The following is a 21,531-nucleotide window of genomic DNA, read 5'->3' on the forward strand; positions in this document are numbered from 1 at the left end:
AAGGTTTGCTGGGGGAAAACAAAAAAAAAAAAAACAAAAACACACCACGGATTATTACCCCGGCAAGTTGGCTCAAAGCTTCTTCATTTATTTGTAAACAGAATATTTAGTGACCGCATAGGAAGTAGCTGTAATCACCAGCTCGTAAAGAAACCACAGCAGAGCTTTTGGATTTTTACAGAGTGCTCATGTAAAATTTAAGCTGGGAGGCAGAATCCCTGTTAATGTAATTAGGATCTAATTTACCACCCTTTGCACACAGATGTAATAATGTCTAGATATTTATTCTATCTTTAAGCACATTACATATACCTCAGTGCAGCAGTTACTGAACAGAAACAGGTGTGAGCACTTTCCGGATTCATTTTTACACTGTAAACACACAGCGATTTAAGGGGAAATATTTACCCAAAAAAAATGAGGGGAAAGAATGTCTGCAAATGAGGCAGTAATGGACAGTTGCCCTTTATGTACTGATGGATTTCTCAATGGTTAAGTAAATTAAAGCAAATGCTAGAAAAATCAATAGGCTTGCAGAGTCTTGGTTGTGCCTCATAGACTTCAGGACAGAATGACAGATGTGGTGCATATGACCCATTTAAGTATTAATGCTTGGGAAATTGCCTCTGCGTGCAAGGTTATAGGCCTAGAAATATTGTTATATTAAATTACAGACAATAATATTTTTAAGTATATATGGAATTTATACGTTTCAGTTTAGTTGTTCTTCGGCGTTACATTTGTCCTGGAAGATTAGTTGCGTAGTTGTTTCTCCGGAACAGTAAATCAGGTTTAAAAATGTTCAGGCAGCGAATTGTCTTCCAAGGGCTGCCGCGGACCGGCGAGCGTGTTGCACGCTACGGGGGCACGGCGAATGTGTTAAATAAGAGCCACGTAGCCGATGTGTTCGCTAGCAAATGTAGCATATAAGCAAGTCTAAATTAAATATCATTAAAAGGCAGCTTTCTAAATGGTGAGAGGGCTTGCGCGATACATAGAATCGCTGTTAAATTGGGTTATTTTGTATGACTAAACACAAAGTAAAATATGAAGTGCGTGGTCGAGATGAGCTAAGTAAGGTAACCACCAAGCCAGATCTTTCTCACCGTCTTCTGCACGCGCCGCAGTTGGAAGGGACAACTCTGCATGGGCGGGATGAGTAAAAACTGACCCCGCGGAGAAAATCTCCCAAAATAGAAGCGTTATGATTAATCCAACCGGGCAGACGAGCTCTAGATGAGACAGTGTTTGCCACCCCTGATTTCTGTCATCTCTTGCCGTTCTTCCACCAAGGCGGTGGGAAGTAGACCAAGTCTCTTTGTGGCATCTCTGGCGGGAGGACCGTGAAAATAGCTGGGACCCCTGATTTCGGTCTTGGCGTGAAGGCAGAGCAGCGTGCTTGCCGTATTTGCGGTCGGTGACGACCTGGCACACCTTGCCAGTTATCCTGACTTCACCCCAAACGCCTGTTTTTGTGAAGGGAGCGGCAGATGCATTTTATATACAACTCCTGTGTTTAATATTAAAGGGAGCTTGAGATTTTCACAATACCATTCCTATTCCTTGCTGGAGCCCTTGCATGGAAAGTATCGTCGTATTCCTTTCAAACATTACTTCTCATGTTTTACTGCCACTTGTTTAACAGATATTTTTTCCTTTTTTTTTTTTTTCCATTTGTTTCTTTCTTGATCATCTCTGAGATTTGAAGTTTGGGTACCACTGTCTCCTTTCTGACTCCCCCGTTCCTCACTTTTCCTTTTCCCTAAAGCAGCAGAACTCACTGGGGAGTAAAACAAAGCATCTCCACGGGGTATAAGGGCTGCACACTGCTACGTGAAGCACTGGCGAAATGATGGCGTCGCAGAAGGGCAGATTATTACTTTTGGGCCCGTTGAAGGCGTATTTGCGTATGGAGGCTGGATGAGAGTGGCTGGTGCTGAAGGCTGTCAGGCCGGGCTGAGTGATGACAGACCCTTGTCGTTTGCCCGCATCCAGCCTCATTGCTATGGTGACAATATGCGGCGATGAAAGTTGCCGCTGAGGGTTGAACAGCATCCTCCGTGGTTGCCGTAGCCAGCGGCATCTTTGCGACAGCGTGTTCGAGCTGCTGATGGCCCTCGGTGTCAAAGCAGCACCAAATCTCCAATGACAGGAACTCCGCGCAGGTTTTTGGGTACGGGGGGAAATCGCTCCTGGCGCCGTCGCCAGCCTCGGCAACTTCTTGAATCGGTGACAAAAATTGTCTTTACTTGTTTTAGTCATTTTCGTGTGCCTTGTGGTGGATTTCCTTGATTTATTTTGTGTGACATATAGGCTAGGTAAGCCGGCGCTTACCTGTGCAGTGGCATGGGGTGGCCCTGGTCCTCCTCCCGCCACACGTAAAGCAAACATATTAATCAGCATTTAGGCGATGACTGCTTTCGTTAAATAGACGTGCGAGGGGCCCCGGTGAACAGGCTCTTTTGTTCCTGGCCAAACCAGGAGGGATCAAAGGTCAGTGGGAACCCAGAAGCCATCAGTCAGGGTGGGTTTTGATGGATCCCGGGGTTGTCGGCTCCGTAGTCACCCCTGGCAACCTGGACGGCCGCCCGCTTGCCTCCCCACTGCCTGGCGCAGAAGCGGAGCATCCGCTCTCCCAGTCGCCGCAAGCAGATGCTGACGTAAAGTCAGCGTTTGGAGTACAGCGTCGCTGTGCACCTCTTTGTTACTGAAGTCACTTGGGAGCGAGATTAGGAAATAAAAGATGCGTTGGCTTTGTAGCAATCGTTTCGCAGCGTTTCAGCTTTAGGGTGTATTTTAAGGCTGCAAGTTAATTTTTGGTGTAGCGGCAAATGGCAACTCGGAAAAGAAGCAGCAACATGCTGCTTCTACGCTTTTGAATATAAAAGTTCGCATTAAAAAAAAAACCTTCTGGTATGGCATTTATTTCCTTTGAGCAGATCGATGTATTCTCCCCCCACACCCCGCAAAGTTAAAGTACATTTGGCAGTAATCAGTTTATCCTTATTAGAAGCCGTGGTAAAAGGCACAGTTGCTGAGTCAATTCGCTCCGTTTACTTCCCCTATTGAGCCTTAATGTGTCCCAGTCCCCACCCCTCACAGTGAAAACAGCATCAATTACAGGGCTGACAGGAGCCTGGGACTCCCTGTAAGTCGCTCTGTGGGGTTATTCGTCTTGCACCAAAAAAACTGGCACTCAGCAACATTCATCACTTCCCCTACCTAAAATGATTGAGTAAATGGTGGGGTTAATGATCAGAGGGGGGAAAAAAAAGGGGGGAAAATGAGTCTGAATGTGTCGGAGGCAACTTTGGGCTCGTACAGCAGGAGAAATAGAGCCATCAGCCGACGTGCGAGCTTCCCACTGCAGTTTAATATCGCCAGTGAGGCTGGAGGGAGGCTCAGTTATCCTTCGGCCAGACGCCTTACGGTGCTGCTTCTCATGGCCTGACCTGAAAGAGCTTTTCTGTTTTGGCACCCACGCTGGAAAAGCAGCTTCAGCACTGGAAAAGCAGCTTCGGCGCTGCTGCTGCTGCTGTGGAGGTGTGCTGGGTGCCCGACCCTCTTTAGGGTGAAATACACTTCAAATGCTGCTCGGTTTGCTCCCACAATACGTGTATTTGTTCCAAACACCCTGAATCCCCTCCCTCCGATGGGAAGTATTTCAATGCAGGATCTTCGTTCCTAAATGTGATACGGCAAACCTTTTTCTCCAAAACCTCCATACATACAAAAGCATGGAATACCATTTGCTTTGTTACCATCACCTCCCCTCCCAAACAAAACAAAGCAAAGCAAAAAAGCCCAGCCAGCTGAACGAATCCAAACATCAAAACTTCAAACCTTGGGATTATTTAAATTTTCAAAGTTATCTTGGGGGGAAAAAAAAAAAAAGACTCTGCTTCCCTTTGCCCCAAAATGTAATGCAGTCATGATAAAGCAGGAGAAATTCCCTTAGCCTTATACCTGGCTTGTTTTTACGCCCGGTGCTGTGGTTAGATGTTTGTCTAAATAAACAGAGATTAGGTGGAGGGCTTTATCTCAAAGCTGGCACTGGTTATCACACCGCTTCCTCCCACTCCCTCCCTCCGATTGTGAGCTCTATAAGAAGACTTAGCAAGCATAACTTAGAGCCGATAACCTTTGAATGTTAGTTCAAGGAAGCTGTGCCATAGTAATAAAAAAAAAAAAAAAATGCAAACTCCATCGCAGTGCAGTCGAACGAGCGGTAGTTTGGCCGTAATGCTGGTTTAAAAGAAGAAATACTTGGTAAGCTTTTTGCTGCGAGAGCCCTGTGAATTTGGCCTGATCAATAATTTTAATATTTGAACAGTAGCAAAAGATGCCAGGAATGAACTCGTGTTTGTTCTTCAAATCATCTCTCTACTGGGGGTCTTATCTTTAACTTGCTTTAACAAAGGGAAGCTGTAATGTTTCATTTGGACAAATTGCTCCAGCCCTGCAGCTGGAGGTTGAATTGATCTTGATGGAGCCCTGGAAGAAGCCACTGTTGACATTTGCGTTTGATGGTAAATGATATATATATAGCCAAGCACAGGACATAAAAAGAGGCTGCCTGGTAACGAGTGGCTTATGGCCCTCCGTAAAAGCAAACAAGCAAACTCCTCGTAGTTCTGCATGGGCGTGAAATCAAAATACATCTTTTCCAAGCGTATCTCGGCATGCTGATGGGCAACATGCAACATGCAAAGAGGAGGAGAAAGGTCTTTGGGGTCCTTGCGACATGCCTTCCAAAAAAACCACCCCCACAACCAGGGAGAGGAGGGAGGGGGAAGGCATCCACGCGCTACCGCGAGGCAATGTCATCATGATGTTGGGAAGCCAACTCACAGCGAGCGGGTGAGCGCGGGCATCTCTGCCCTTGTCGTTTGGATTACCGCAGTGCCACGCGCCCAGTTACACAATGCGTAAAGACGAGGGTTATTTCTAGGACAGATAATTGAACATTAATACTCGTTGACATTGTCGTAGGAATGATATGTCAAGCTGACAGGGCCTATGTGCTTACATCTGCTGATCGGCTGCAGACGAAGGGGATGTTTGGCAGATCAGACCCGCGGCCTCGCTGCCGCCGAGCCAGGGGTGATACAGCCATTAATCATGAGCTGCCATCTTGGGCTACTTTCCCTAAAACCGTGGTCAGGTCCCTGCTTTTGGGGGTGGAGGGTGTAGTTTGCAAAACTACATCAACCCCCATACACGTACGCACACCTCTGCGTGTGTAAAGATGTATATACGTGTATAAAACACGTTAAATAAGAGCATCCTTAATGCTGTGTACGCATGAGCACCGCTGTTGTCTGAAACTGTTTTCAAGCTACTAACGTAAAAACAAAAGAAAGTGAAGTAGATGAGAAGTTCCTCAGAAGGATTGAGAGCATGATCAAGTTTGATGAGGTGTTTCTGATTATCTCTATCTTAGGAATTAACCGACATAAAAACAGTACCAGAATTAGCTTTTTTTTTTTTTTTAAGCATCTTTTTTGTGTCTCTCTCCTTCTGGATGTCACCAGACCCTTCAAGGCAGCCTGCTATAGATAAAGTAGCTACATTGAGATCACTCTTGTCCCCTCCCAGCCAAGATCCTACAAACAGTGCCTTTCAATATCATTGTATAACAAGTCTTCAAAGAGCTAATGCCTTTGTCACAGTATTTCTACAGCTAGACTTTGCTGCACAAGTAACTGTTCAGATGAACGAGAAGCAGACGGAAAACAATTACAGGGGCCTCTGACACTGGAGTCAGTTCTACTTTCTTAAAATAGGGCTAAACATCATGTTTGTAATGTCTCACGTATAGTTTGGCTCTGCATAAAATGCTATAAAATAGGGCCCTTGAGAACATCCATTATCACATTTTGGTTAACATCACGGATTTTTAAAATCCCAGTTGCACTGAAGCCATGAAATAAAGCTTTCATCTGTAAAGATCTAGTTCCTCTTTGTTATTAAAATAAATGAAGCCATTAAACAAAATATATGCATATAATAGTCAAGTTCATCATTTCGTATCATCAAAATGATAAATTCAACTTTTTTTTTTAATTGAAGCAGTCATCTTAGAAAGGTTCGTGTATAGAACAAGATCAAATGTGCGTGGTCTCTCCTCCTTTACGACTTGTTAGTGGTGACATTTTTTTTAGTCTTCAGCTACTTTCACTTAGACCTTTCTAGAAGAAATGTGTTTTGTTCAGAAAGGAGGGCAAGGCAGAGAGGGTGATTTTGAGCTTGATATTGAGAAAATTGATTGATTATATGTTATTATCCTTGCAAATTATTAATGGCCATCACAACATAAATGCGCTGAAGGTGACATGCCATCTCAACATTTTTGAGTTGAGTCCAAATATGTTGGTTGTCTCTCTTATAGTAGTATCTGTGGAGGCATCCATATGTGCATGATGCTTGATGTCCTCAGATCTCAAAGGAGACCAGGCAGGAAGGGATGGAGGGGATGCTCAGGCTGGGGTCGCGGTGGGCACTGGCTTCTTGTAGCTGACTCCTTCTGGATTTTTGAAGAGCGCCTTACAAAAACCCCTCTCCTGGCCTCTTTCATTCATCATCCTGTAGAAGGTACCCACTGAGGGTCTTGCCTTGCAAAGATGGGGGCAAAGGCTTTAGGCACGCCAGGCTTTGGCCGAGTTCGCTGTAGCTAGTCGCTGTATCTAAAGTTACACAGTCACAGACAGGTTTGCCATCTCAGGGCTTGTCCCCCAGCATTGGCCAACACCGGGAAGTGCCTTGCTCCATGAATATTCCCACTGAAATGGAAAGTTCAGTCCCGCTGACCCTCTGTGAGGGAGGATACAGTTTGGTCGTTAAAGGTTTTTGAAAGTCAGGCAGAACTGGTGGAGAGCTGCATCAATTTTGGAGAGGGAAAAGGGTTATTTTTTATGGGGGAGCCCTCTCAGTCCAAGCAGTTGCCAAAAGGGAAGAGTCACATCCTGGAGACCATCCAAGCCTTTTTAATGAGTTTTCATAAGGACAGGAATCAATTCATAGTGAACCCGTGGGCAACTGCATGTTAAGTTAGGGTTAAGTTTGGAGATTTGGGGAAGAATTGGGATGTACTTTTTCCCGGCTCTCAGGAGATCTAGATCATACCTTTTTTGGTGCACATCCTTGCACATATAAATGTCTTCCTGGGAACACACGTCCGTTTTTTTCTTAAATTCATTAGCATTATCAGCCAGTTTTCTTTGCTAAATGGGGTAAATAGTGGATTAGAGCAGTTGTTTTCTGTTGGAGACTTCTTAATTCATCTCTTGGAGTTAAATTTTAGCCCAGGCTGGTCAGAGAGTATGTATTTCTGCAGAGGTCCGCACCCTGAAGAGTGTCAGAGGGATTTCACACGCTAAATGGGTGTAGATAAATGAATTCTCTAGTCAGAAAGCAGAATTGCTTAGTCAAGTTTACCGAGTTAAAACTTGGCTATATTATTCATATATGCGATCTTACTGAACCGGGGCTATTTTAGCAGAATAAAATATTAGAATAAAAATTCCTTAGCTCTCAGAAGAGCTAAGGAATGAAGGATGTAATTTATGAGGGGCTCTTGTTTTAAAGGTAAAAATAATGGAGAGTGAACTGGGATGGATAAAAGGAGAGCGCCTGAAAGAGCTTGCTGGGTGTTGGGAAGTGAAGCCCAGCTCTAGCCCAGGTAGATTGCATTTGAATTTCAGCCTCAGATCTGTATGCGCTCCTATTTGGCAGATGTTGAATTGATAATGCCTGTGTGTTAAAGGATTCTGATTGTTTCTTTTGCCACCTTCGCAGCTTATGAAAATGCAAGTAGACCTGCCTAATGAATATTAATGAGAGTGATGGCTGGATAACATATAAGCCCGTGGCTCTTCGGAGCTCGGATGGGGTTAGTTGGAGGATTGTAGTGGCTGGGAATTTACATGCTTTTTAAGAATAAACTTCCCAAACGCTTTTATATTCTCCTTTAAAAGCTAATGTTTGTTAACAGTGGCATGCTCATGGATGTGTGGTTGTTTTTTTTTTTTTTTCCTTTCCCTCTCTAGATACATAGTGAGATTAATACTACAGATGAGATGTCCATGTTTTTTAAAAGAAGGCAATATATTAGACATCTCTTAAGTTTACCTGCAGTCCAGGGTTAATTATATCGATAACAATGGTTTATTTTATTTCCCTCATTTATTTTGGCTTTTCCCACACCCCATTCTCCCAGGCAGCTGCGGCAGTTGTTAGCGGGACAGGGAAATGACATGGATGCACTCGGGATCTCCCAATGTCCTGTGAGGCTTTAAGTACATTGCACGCAGTTAGTTAACAGTGCGGCTCGTTAGGCCCATCGACGCGGACCTCGCACGTGGCGGTATAATAGCAGGGAGATGGTGCTGTGGAGTGGCTGCAGGAAGGGGGGGCTCCGAGGACCCCGCTCTTCGGCCGGAGCCACACCAGCAGGTGCTGCCAGCTCGGCGGAGCTCCCGGTGAAGCCAAAATGGTGTCGGGGCTCGGCGGCCACCTTGGCAGCTTCCCTCCATTTTGCCGGCGCCATTCTCTGGCTCTTGCCAGAGCAATCACAGAACCACAGAATCACAGAACAATCATTAAATCGTTAAAAGTTGGAAAAGACTTTTAAGATCATCAGGTCCAACCTTCAGCCCAACACCATCATGCCCACTAAACCATGTCCCGAAGTGCCACATCTCCGGAGCAATCCTCTCCGGCCTTTAGTTTACTCACTTGTAAAAATGCCCATTACCAACCTTTCTGCAGGTCCCATTTGATCTGCTCTTCTTCCTGAGACCCCACTCCCAAAGGCTGCTAATTATGCAAAAAAACCAAGGCGCCTTTTTTAATAACTTGCTGCTCATGGAGAGCTGTGGGGGCAGACTGGCAAAGGAGGACCCGAGTGGTTCAAAACTCAAAAGGCAAATAGAATCAGAGGGGCGTTTATTTATTATTAAAAAAACCACCACCCTATCTCGACAGTAGGGACCTGTGCCTGACTCCTGTGTCGCTCCACGGCGTGGACGTGTTTTTCAGAGCGGTGGTTTTGGGGCATTTCCCGGTCCTTGCAAGTGGTGCAGCGGTGAGAGGGGGGTGGTGCGTGTTCCAGGTCTGGAGACACTCTCGGAGGGTTTCATGAAGACTCGGTGAGGAGGATTTAGCGGAGATTCGGTGATTGAGGTGCCTCTGCATCGTCATTGCTGCCAAATATCTAATAAGACTTACTCTGCATTCACTTTACAAGTAAACTTATTCTTTCTAAAGCTTCCAAACGGGAGGAAAGCCCGCAACTTCAAAAGAGAAACACATCGATGCAGCACATTTCCCCTTCTGCAAAAGGCCTTTTCTTTCCCTTCCCTTGTCATGGCAAAAGGCTTAAATTTTTTTTTTTTTCCCCCCAATATAAGAGGAAAGGGAAGAGGGGGAGAGTCATTAAAATGCACTTCTTTCAATTACGTCCCATTATTTGTCATCTTTATTGCTTTTCTATAGTTTTCATTGCACCTTTAATAGTATGCCTGGTCAGAAAAGGTGAGCTGGAATGTGAACACACTTGGCTGCCGCCGCCGCTGGTGCCTACGAGCTGTGCTCGAATCCCCGTCCCTGTAGATTTTAATGTCCCCACAGACTGCTGGCAGCCTGCTTCCAGCTGTGGCAGGCATGATGCAGTGAATTGCTTTTGAATGTTCTTTACTCAAATAGGCAGTAATTACAAGCTTAAAGAGGTTTAGTGGTCCAGTAAACTACATAATCACCCCTGAATTAGCCTGGGCTCATCAGTTGCAGTCCAGCAACCTCAAGACTGCTGTTTGTATGCAGGCTTTATCACGTAGCAACCTGAGCAGCAGGTGTGGAACAGCAAGAATCCCCCATAAACACAACTGTCTACTGGGGACAATGATCTCTAATGAGATGAGGCTACAGCATCGCTGTAATTTAAGTGGGAAAATTAACGCCAGAGAATGCGCGCTACTTCCAAGAGTCTCTGCTTCTTCGGAGAACGGCGGTGTTTTGCTGGCTTGGGTTTTTTTCTTTTCCCTCCTCATTTTTTTTTCCCTCCCGGATCTTTAAATGCATCTTTCTTTATGAAGAACGCATTGTGTTTTTTCTTATAAGTTGAGTGGGCTTTATTCTTTTACAAGGATATGTTGTGAATATTTAATGGTGGACAGGGCATCTGTTCAAGGACTTTCCGTGCCAACAAAGCGGCGTTGCAAAATAGCAGCTTTATCTTTTCGTTTCCTTCCTCGGTGGTGGTTTTGTTGGTTTTTTCCAAACAGAAAATGTTCGAATGTAACCCCCCCGCTTGCCTTGGTGTTGCAGATCGGCACCTCGATGCTGTGGTTGCCTTGAACTCTCTTTGCATGACTCCTTGGTCCCTCCATAAAAAAAGGTGGCCGAGCTGATGGCAGGAGGCTTCCCAAATTGCTTGATGGCTGCTCCCAAGGGTGCTGTCGCCCCGGGAAACCTGCCTAAAGCTCCCGCCCCATCCTAAAGCCTGCGGTGGATGTTCGAGACCTGGCTGAATACAGCAAGCCCTCCATCACCCTGGTCCCCCCGGCGTGCGGGGTAGGGGAGGTGGGCATAGGGGAGCTTTTTTATCCCCCGCTTGCAGAGGGAGCTCCTGATGTACCAAAGCCAGCCTGAGAAAGAGAGCAAAAAGCACAAATAAAAGCTTTCGGCTTAGCTTCGTGGGATTACAGCCACCAGCACTGGCATTTCCCAGAGATTGCAGAGTTATTTCCGAGCCCACCTGTTTAGAAAGTCATTTGAGGTAGATAAGGACAGTGACTTATTGCTGAGAAAAGGCTTCTGGTTAGGAGACATTTACCTGAGCTAATCTGTCTTAGGCCAGCTCTAAAAACAACAGCAGAGCTCGTATGGAGTTATCAGGTAGTCGGGATTTCCTTTAGCATGCCGGGGAGGGGGATATTTTTTCCTCCTTCCCAACAGCCACTCACCTAGGGAAGGCTGGGGTTCGCCTTCCTGCCTTTCCGCGGCCGCCTGATAAAGACACCGGCTTAACTGAAAAGCCGGTTTTCAAGGATGTGAATTTTAGCTCTAACGCGGTTGGAAGTCGGATGATGCATTTCCTCGGTTCCTTCGGTGTCGCTGGGATGTAATACTTCATTGTTTTCAGCCGCGTGCTGTGATGAAGAGAGTTTTGCTGATCTTTCGGATGCAGTTTTTCTTTTAATTACCCTGTCCCTGGTTATTTTTAAGCTATGCTAGAGGGGAAAAAAAAAAAAAGAAAGAAAAATGGGGCAGAGAATGGGAAAGCGCATTGCCCATGTCACATTAGCACAAATAATCTTGACGCTAGAGCAAAAAAACACTTCTTAAGTGTATTAAGAGAAGTGAACACGTGTGTGCAAGTACTCTGTGTGTGTGTGTTTCTGCCTGCACGTACATACAGGCACTAAAGGAATGTTTAACATGGGAAAAGCTCTGCTCAATTACCCGGGTATGGCGTGGGAGTGTCTGCATAGACTCAGCTTAAACTGAAAGCTGGTGGGAGCCAGGGTAAGCTCCAAACACTGAGGTCTATCAGAGTGTCTCCAAAAGGAAATAGCAGAAGCACCATTGCTTGGACTAGCTAAAGCTCAACTGGAAAAGGCAGCGGGTAATAATATATGGTATGGAAGGAATAATATCGTAGCAGCCAGGGGATGGATTAGATGAGTTAAAAGGTTTTTCCATTTTCTGACTTCTGTAATATCCTGTGCAAGGGATGATCTGAACTTTTTTCCCTTAATGAGTGCTTGCATTATGAATAATTTGATGGGGCCACCAGAGAAGTATTGGCAGCGCATCCCAAGCCATACCATGTCTCTCCATCACCCTTGGAAAGGATATTTATGTTAGCGAGTGCCAAAACTTGTTCACAGACAACTCTTGCAAGAAAATTATTTACAAAAGGGCAAATGGGAAAAAAAGAGAAGCACAGAGTGGTTTTTTCCCCGGCATAACTCCTTCATTAAAAAGTCTCCCTGTTGCCAGTACCTCTTCCCCCTTCGTAAGCCCCTGTGAATAAAACGCCTCTTCCACCACCCCCACCCCCCCCCCGCCTGCAAAACCAACCCAACCCCTGTTTAATCAGATGTTAAAACTTCTGGGGTATTGACTCTGTGTTTCACACCCTGCGTTTGCCTTAGGAGAGTCAGATTCTGCCTCCTTTCCTCACCTTTTGGTTTTTTGGCAGGGTTGCCAAAGCAGCCCGCAAAACCTTTTGTGAGGGAGGTGATGGGCAGTGTCTCAGAGCCCCATCTCCCAGGATTTGGCTGGTGCCAGCAGTCGAGCGGCGGCGTAGGGCCGCGCCGTAGCGATACAGGGGTGCGGCGTCTTGTCACCTTGCACGTTCTGATGCGTTTTTAACTTTACAAAACCGAGCACGCCTGTTGATACTGCGTTCATAGTTTGCAGTTCAATAACTCTGGCAGCACCAGGATTTATTAGCGGCAATGCTATGAAAAAAATCTTACTGCGGGGATATTAAACTCTTATAATAAGTTGAGGAAATATTTTCTTTTGAAGGAGGAAAAGGCTGGCTTTGTCTGCAGCCTGACCGTGTCATATGGACTGCGTTTTCTTGCTGCGCTGAAAAAGCAACGAGGAGTTTTAAATGCCAAAGCCAGCTCACACTTCAACAGCATTATCAGGCTGACTCACTGCTCTTGGCCAAGGAAAAGACCGTGCAACTTCGCACAGGCTTTTTTCTTCCCAGCCTCGTAGATGCATTTCTAATAAAACAACTTCCTTCTCGGTGTTTAGTATTTCCTCCAACGTGCAAGCCAGTCCTGTGGGATAACCAGGATCGAGTTTGCGGCTTCTGAGTTGATTTCCCCCCTCCCTAGCAGCTCACCTCAACTTGGCAACTTTTTACAGCCTCGCCTGAATACAAAGCAGGTCGCAGGGGATGGTCTATAGAGCGATTCACACAGCCTGCAAAATAGGCAAGGGGCTTCAACGCGACCTCTTTATCGCTCCCTCTAAATAGGCTGGTGGCCGATGGAGAAAGCAGGTTGAAATCTTGTGACTTTACGGATAGCGATCCAACCATTTTTTGGCTACTTTGCGAATGCAGAAACCCCCGTTATTCTTTCGGAGGCCAGCATGTGTGAGGGTCCAGGACTTGACTGCTATAAATTCAAGCTATGTTCTTAGACTACACCATGCACTGCTTTTGTAATGCAAATGGCGGGCACAAAGTGTCCCTTTGATAATGTGCAGTCAGGAGACAAAAAAAGCATTCATTGCAACAGTAAAACTAATTCATAAAGCTGAGAGACAATGGGAAAGCATTATGGATATTAAAAAAATAGTAATTTCTCGTAGATCGACTTGATCACTAATGTAAACGGTGCAAATGCAAACCAGGAGGAGGTAGGGCAAGGGGAGAGAGCCAGACCACTGCGCCGCTGCTTTAGCTAACCCTGGACAAGCTTGGGTAAAGCAAGGATTTAGAGCTGGGCATAAAACCGATGTGCGGTTCGTCACTGGAGAGCTGAACCTTGGGCTTTATTCTGGTTGCTGAGTTAGTTAGGTGTAGGCTGGGTTGCTCTTCAGAAACGAGAAAATCGTAGCGTTGGGTTTTTTCCTGTGTATTTTGAGGTTAGAAAAGAGTTAATAGACACTCCTGGGGACATACATTTGCGGGGGGGGGGGGGGGGGTAGTTTCTCTCCATCACCTGCCAGCGTTCAGCTCAAGGTCATCTCGCCTCGGCGCATGACACCGAGCCCTGGAGGAGGCAAGGGGGTTCGAGGGAGGGGATAAAAGGACTTCCGAAAGGGTTCCGCCCGCGCGGCCAGCCAGGCGACGGCGCTGCCGCGATAAGGGCGACGCTGGACAGTTGCCACGACATCCTTGTAACGTGCGGCCCGGGGACCGCTGCCCCGCCTGTGCTGCGGTGGGGCGGGCGGGCGGCGAGGCGGTTCGGTGCCACGAGGAATTAGCGATCCCGGGCGGGGGGGGCGGTGAGAAGGGGCGGGTTTGCCTCCCGTTATCTGGGCGGTAAGCTGTGGGCAGGATTATTTTCATATTTTTCTGCAACCATTACTAGGGCGGCCAAGGCAGAGAGGGAGGGAATGTTATTGATACGGGGTTACAGATAAGATAGAGTCTATCCCCGTCCTGGCATCCAGCGTTTGCAGCCTGGGGTGGAAAATTTGAGGAAAGGAGTACGTTTGGGCAAGGGGTATCATTAAGAGACAAACTTGGACGCTTTCCATCTGTGTCTGCCGGAGACTTCACCCACTGGCAGTAGCCAAAGGTGGTTAAAAAAAAAGAAAAAGTCTTATTGTTTGTTTTGCTAAAGATGATCTCGGCTGCATTAAAAAGGGGCTTTTATTAAGACTGCTGCTCTCTAAGTATCATTCATAAAAGAGTGACGAGAGGATGTGATGGAAAGTTACATTTTTCTCTCTGTCACTTTGATTTCTTTGTTACTGCTAAAACGACTGCTCTGACTCATATTTTGCATAGTTATTTTTACCTTTTCAAATGTTCCTTAACTGTTCATATTACCCTGGGCAAATCCCCCAGGGATAATTTTCATTTGCATGCAGACTTTGATGGTGTTATTAAGCAATCACTTTCTGTACTAAGTCATTATTAAAAGTAATACCGCAGAGCCTCAAAAACACATTAATGGTGCCAAACAATCCGCATTTCAGCGCTAGATTTATAGGAAGGGGAAAGCAGTAGGTCTCATACCATTCGGTGGATGCTGCTCTGCAGTGCTGTAGCAGCAGCAGGTATGATCAGAAAATACCAGAGTCAGATTCAGAGTCCTCCTCTGTTGTTAGCCTTATTCTTTCAAATGCCTTTTTTTTTTTTTTTTTTTTTTTTTTTACCCTGCCTACTTCCTACCTTTTTTTTCCCCTTGGATTTGCCCTTTTCCTCTGGCCTTGACAAGAAAGCCCCTCTGCAGTCTTCCAGTATACACAGGCTGGGCTGGTTCTGGGAAGGAGGGTCAGCCTTCCCATCTGTAATCACCGTTTTATGGCTTCCACTCGAGGTGTTAATGCAGATCAAATGGAAAACACTCCAGCAAGAGGGTTACAGCTTCTTGCGCTGCCCCGCGTACGGTCCCAATCGTTAATTCTGATTATAAGACCTAAAGGTAATTCTGTTTGCTCTCCTAATGCATTGCAGCTCTCCCGGTGGTCCGATGTCTCTTTTCTCCAATTCCCATCTTGATCAATTGTTTGCAAATAATTAAGCTTTTAAGAGATAATGGTAGGAGCTAATGTACACAACAAAGTAAAGGTCTCAAGTCACTGTTTATTGAACAGTGGTACAATTTGCTTTGATATCCCAAAGTGATCCAGAGTGATAGGTAGTGAACCTGCCAAGTGGAGTCAGTGTGGTGTTTTCAGACACACACTTCCATATATATTTATATATTTATACATTTATACTTTATATATTTTATAGAATCGTAGAACATCTCAAGGGATGTTCTCAACATTGGAAGGGACCCGTAAGGATCATCAAGTGCAACTCCCTGATCCTCGCAGGACTACCTAAAACTAAACCATACGACTAAGAGATATATTTATTTATTTTAAATATATATTTATATGTATTTTATACACATACATGCAAACATAATATACATATATATGCAAATATATATACACATATCTCTGTGCACGTGTCTTTATCCCTTTAAACAACCATTAGAAAGCTTTTGGAACACACCTGTCATTCTCGCACAGCTGAAGTAAAGACCAACAGCAACAGTTTTGACTGAATTCCCTCTTTCTTCATAAAATGGCAGTTCTCAGGGTTTCCCCCTTTCTCTGTGTTGCAATGTGATGTCTGCCTTTTGCCTGTAGCACAGGCCTTCCTAGCCCTGTGGGTGGGAATGCAACAAGGCTTTGAATGTTTTTATAGCAACCTAGCCTTTGGCGTGCTGATTCTTTGTCAAGCCTTTTTTTTTTTAATTTTTTTTTTTTTTAGCCTACAAAGGAACAACTCGTACGATCCACAGAAAGCTTGTATAATAAGGATGCCCAGCGTTTAAGATTATTTTAAACCGCACCGAATCATAGTTAAAAAGCCTGCTGCATTGTGAACCTGTAGCTAAGAGGCATTAGCTACGTGAAGCCCTGGCTGTCATGTGATTATGGCAATTATAGATTTATCATGAAATTAAAAGTTTATGCTGTGCTAAGCTACGAAAAAAAAATCAGATGACCTTAAACATACTGCAATTTGAGGAATTTGGGGTTTGGGACTTTTAAAGCAATTATTTTTACAGTGACTGTATTATTCTGATGGCTAATTTTATCCAGTCTTGTCTGTTTGGAAAAAAGTCCAGAACAATTGCAAATTGCTTAATGGAGACAGAGTTCTCAATTCCAATAGCTAGAGGCTGTCTAGTAATTATTGCTTGCTGCATGAAATTAGACACAGTTTGTTCAATTACTTAAAATTAGATCACATGTAAGGTGTCAAAGCGAAATAAGAAAAAAAAAGAATAATTTTGTCCTCGCTTGATAGCAAAGTAATGAAATGGGAAGTAAGCCATAAAGATGAAAATGTTACAAATCATCTCTGTAGGGGTTTTTTTTTGAAGAGTAGCAAAGTATTATGTTCAGATAGATGGACGTAAGTCAAGTGCAACGGTTGGTTGTGGATGAACGTGTATCTAAGGCAGACTGTAAAATGCATGCGGTATTTTTGCCTGTGTAAAATGCAGATTTACCCGTAAAAAAGAAGTAAAATCCCCTTCCCTGTGTCTTCCGCTTTGCAGTTCCGGAGCCGTTTCACATACGTGCAGAAAACACAGCGGGTAGTTTACAGGTGTGCAGGTTATCTGGGCTTACTGTCAAGAAAACAGTATTTTTAAAGAAATGGGAAATTCCTCACCATTTTGGGGTGAAAAAAACGGTTTCTTTTGGAGCCGATGGCCACAACGGTGGGCTTTGAAATGGGCGTGTTGGGCAAGGGGAGGTTGCCGGAGTTACAACAAAAACTCCTGTTTGGTAAGGTGAGGCGATGCGGACGTGTGACATAGCCATCGGATGTCAGATTATGCTGTTTACAAGAATATATAAAATCTGCTAAATAGTTACGGTACCAATAAGATTGTGGAATTTTATGAGGTTTTAAATTCTTACGCTTTACAAGGTTTCGGTTTACGTCTGCTGTAATATTATGCCGAAGAATACGTCCAAAGAATATGGGAATGTTTCGGGGAAAAAAAGGGATGGGTGTATAACAGCAAATATTTTGTGACAACCGACTGCTAAATGGGCTGTTGGGATAGGTTTAACCAGTTATATCAAATTATCTTTATGGAAATGCTGCGAAGTACCTTGCAGCAGAATCTGGTCTGAATTCAGGTCTGATGTGTACTGAGACTTGAGTGTCCAGGTTAGGAGCCGAACCGGATCCTCAGAACAGGGTTTTTCCTGAGAATTGTTACGTTTGCAAGGTTTGGCTGTTTCCTTTTGGGACAGTGACATTTTTACATGAGGGGAAAGGACATAAATGATATTTCTAAATTTCAGACTTGGATGTGTTTTTTGCTGTTGATTTATTAAGCAATCTGTATTCATGCAGAAGCGAATTTTCTGAGAAAGCAATCAAGTTCTCACAAGAAACTTAACTTATGATTGAATTTTAACATTATCTTCAATTAAACCAGTATTTATTTTCTGTCTCTTAGGATTAGTGCAGCACAGCTATGCTAATGTCAGGCAAAAATGTGCTGATCGTTGACCTTGCATTGGCCTGTGTTCAAAACTCAGGCGTTTGTTTATGTTCAGAATGCTGATCTTATTTGCAAATTATTTTGGGGCACTGGCAAGATTTGTCTTCACTATCTCAGCAAACGTCAGCGTGTTTTAGTTTTACAGCGAAGCGCTTTATCGCATTCTTTATTGTTCTGTGAAATACAGAAAAAAAAAAAAGGTGATTTGACTCTAATTGGTCATTCGAGACAAGTGCAAAAACTTTCAGCTAATGCAACAAATATCCTTCTTGAGTATCAAGGTACTGCCAGTATCCTAAGCAGTTATTTCTCCACTTCACTAATCTTTATAATTGGCTTGTCTTTTACTGCCATTAATTAAGTGATGTAGTAGCCCATTAATAATTATAAAAGAGTGACACACCTCAGCATTTTCACCTTTCAATAATAGATGTCACGCTTCTGTGTTTTGGTTTTTCTTTTAATTTAAAATAAAAAGTAGGCCAAAAAAAAGCATTGTTTTAAATGTATATATTTATTTTGGTGTCTTATAGCACCCTTACCCTTCAGAAGAACAGAAAAAGCAGTTGGCACAAGACACAGGGCTCACTATACTTCAAGTGAACAATTGGTAAGTAATTTTCCTTAGTGTTTCTATACGGCTGCTGGCACCCTCCGGCTAACGCTTTGCATTTTTGAGGACACACCTTGCCCTTGTCTGCTCCACCCCCCCGCAGTTTATCGATGCGAAAGGGATATAGCCGGGTGAGTGGTTTCGGTTACGGGAACTAGGAGGTTTGCTACCGCAGAAAACAAGCTGTATTTATTTATTTTTCGATCGCTTGGACAGATTTCAGCGTATTCGCATTTGGGTACCAGTCCTCCTTCTGGCTGAGGGTGTGTCTTCTTCAACAGGAAGCCACGTCCGTTTTGAGAACTGTGGACTTGGGAGAGGTTGAGATGTTGGGTGAAAAAAAGGGGCCATTGGCCCCGTTTCTGCGGAGCGTTACTTTGGGCTGGTGTCATACTTTTTTTTAATGTTCTTAGTGGGGTTTTTGTTTTTGACTGACATCTCTTTACTGGTTTGTTTTAAAAGTGCAGTTTTTAAAAGCTTGAATAAACTTTGAGGACAATCTGGCTCTTTGCTGCTGAAGTATGGTGTGGAGCAATTTTATTTATTTATTCCAGCTAAGGGTTGCTGGAGCCCCTGAGCTGTTGTAGTAGCGATTTGTTTGAAGGAAATTGGGATCCGTGCTGTTTCTGCGGTGGATTTTGGGTTGCTAACTGTCCAGGATGTGGTGATGGCAACCAGTGAAAATTACTCGTCATTTAAGTATAAAAACACAACAGCAAACCCTTAAAAAAAAAGGTTGATTTATTACCCTTTGTTACTGCATCGAAACGCAGGTTTCTCCTACTGTCCCAGAACAAGTGTCATATTTGAAGTGTATTGCAATCTAATACCTTGTAAAACTAAGTGTATCTAATTAATTGTCCTAATATTTTTAGATTAGTATTTATGATGGGAAACCTTATCCTCTTTGAAGTAATACCCAGAAAATGGCCAAGGCAAACGGCGAGCCTGCTGGGGAGCAGGGAGGGAGGAATGCCAGTTTGCAGACAAAAGTACTTTTTTCCGTTCAATAAGTGTCAGAGATTAATATTACTGAAGCTCTGATTACATGGCCTAATCCATTTTAGTGAATAAATTTGGTCTTGATGTCCATTGCACCTACATTAACAAACCCTTCTCTCTTAGAGAGAGTAGGAGCCTATGGGAGAGATTTCAGATATATTAAACCCCATTACAGAAAATGTAATTTCTGTCAATATAATCCCATGTATTCTTCAATTTAGTACTTTAGAGATAACAAGCTACTTACAATATATTTGCCTTTGGAGGATTAATTTACAAAGTGCACTATCTGGGAGACGCAGGCGGGCTCACATAAGCATAGCTTGTAAGGGTTATCATTCCTGTGACCCCACGGCAGCCCTGGGAGATCAATTTTTTGAAGCCCTTTAAGACACTGAATAAAGGAAAATGCCAAATACTTAGTATATGCGAAGTATGCTTCCAAGATACTTACTTTAAAACGGAGGAACATAAAGCACTAAACGTAAAATACGTGTTACAAGGAAACGTAACCTGTGGTATTTTGGCTCAGCCGGGAAGAATTAGTGTTTGGTTCAGCTTTATGCCCTCCAACCTTCGTCCGGGCGTCACCCTAATTTTTATGGTTGTCCTTTAGTTTAACGATAGGTGCTTTGGCCAGTTGAGAAGCTGTGTATGTTCGTCAGGGGTCTTAATTAACGATGGGGTGTACTGCTTCAGAGGGGTCCGGGAGTGAAGGATTCGGCGTGGGCATCTATGTCCATTTAGGATAGTCCATCCAAGAAATTTTTTGAGATTAGGAACACGGGATGCTTTGAACTAAAGCTGGTAGAATTTTTTCTGAGTGACTTTCCGGGGTGTTTTTCAGTACCCGTCTCGCCTCAGATTTGAGGAGTTTTTACTTTGGCTTTCTGTCAGATGTGTTTTTATAAGTTCCTTATGTGCAAGGGTGGGAAGAAAAAAAAAAAGTAGGTCAAACTACATTATAACTGATGTCTTGTGGATGTAGGGCAGGCTTCCTCTGCTTGAGCTAGTTCGGTAATTCTGCTGTGGTGTTACAATTGTATAAATTATTGAGACAATTCCCCTTCCTTCCCCAGCCGCATGAAGATTTAACACTATAGACACAGTCGGGGCTTTCTTAAATCACAGGTGGCGGGCAGACATGCCAAAATACGGTAATTCAGCCCCTGCTTTTTGTAATGGATGCTAAGGAGCAAGGAGGCTGTGAGGCTGTGGCCGAGTGTGCAGGTTGCACGCGCAGACGTGCATCCTCAGGAAACGTCCAGCTACGGGGTGACCAACGAGCTACTCGTCCCCTCCCAAATTCTGGGAGGTATGGGGCAACCCTCTCTCAACCTTTTGCTGAAGCCTTTTCCTTCTAAGGTGGTGTGCAGGAGAAGAAACTCTTCTTGCCTAAATTGTTTGCTGCAGGGAAGAGCTAACGTATTGTTTCTGGTTAGCTTTGCCTTTCTTCAGTGGGCTCGTAAGTCATTCAGCCACTACTTGCAAAAAATTTTGCCTTCCTCCTTAGATTCTTCCAAACTTGTTAACACACATGTACATTTTTGTATTAATGATGAGTCATTGTAAATCACTGTTGCAGAGATTAAATAAAATGCTGAAGGGCAGGCTGGGTGCAGATCAGTCATAAATTATTGGCAGCAACACAGCATGTGGGAATACATGAAATGTGCATGAAAAACATACACTCATGTCTGGTAGCATGGTCGTTAGCCCAGACTGGGAATGCTGGATTTTCTGGATGGAATTAGAAGTTTGCCACAGAGCAGTCAGTGAAGAGAGCATTTGTTTTCTGCAGATTGAAAGCATTTGAACAATTTTTTTGTCATATTTTGAATGCCTTTGCAGTATGTGCTAGTTGCATACTTCAGTTTGCCGCCGTAACGAAAAAAATGGTGCTTTTCACATACGGTCTGCCCGGTGTTTGGGCTCCCCGGGTTGATGCACACAACTCCTATTGATGGTGGAGGAGTCACAGGAATGGGGTGATGATGTGAGACGTGCCAGAAAATGTATCAGTGGTAGGGCACATGTCTTTAAAAATACCACAGTTTTAACTTGACCCTTTTGCTTGGGTTGTTTTATATCTTACTTAAAGCAGTGAAATAACCCGTGCGGAGGATTTTGCCCTTTTTGTTCCCACGCGATGATTATCCTTGCGAATCACCTGCGTTGCCCTATAGGACC

General features: G+C 44.2%; 1 protein-coding gene across 2 annotated transcripts in view; it reads left to right on the forward strand.

Annotated features, from left to right (window-relative positions):
* The window catches only part of MEIS1 (Meis homeobox 1), a gene marked incomplete at its 3' end in the record, with an annotated part of 107,471 nt that overhangs the window by 67,047 nt on the left and 18,893 nt on the right, over nucleotides 1–21,531 (forward strand). For both annotated transcript variants that reach the window (XM_081998182.1, XM_081998183.1), the window contains one exon: nucleotides 18,260–18,336. In XM_081998182.1, coding sequence (XP_081854308.1) covers nucleotides 18,260–18,336 — 77 coding nt within the window. The remainder of the gene's footprint in view (nucleotides 1–18,259; nucleotides 18,337–21,531) is intronic.

Source organism: Phaethon aethereus (genome assembly GCF_964289735.1).
Source record: "Phaethon aethereus genome assembly, chromosome: 3".
Classification (NCBI taxonomy): domain Eukaryota; kingdom Metazoa; phylum Chordata; class Aves; order Phaethontiformes; family Phaethontidae; genus Phaethon; species Phaethon aethereus.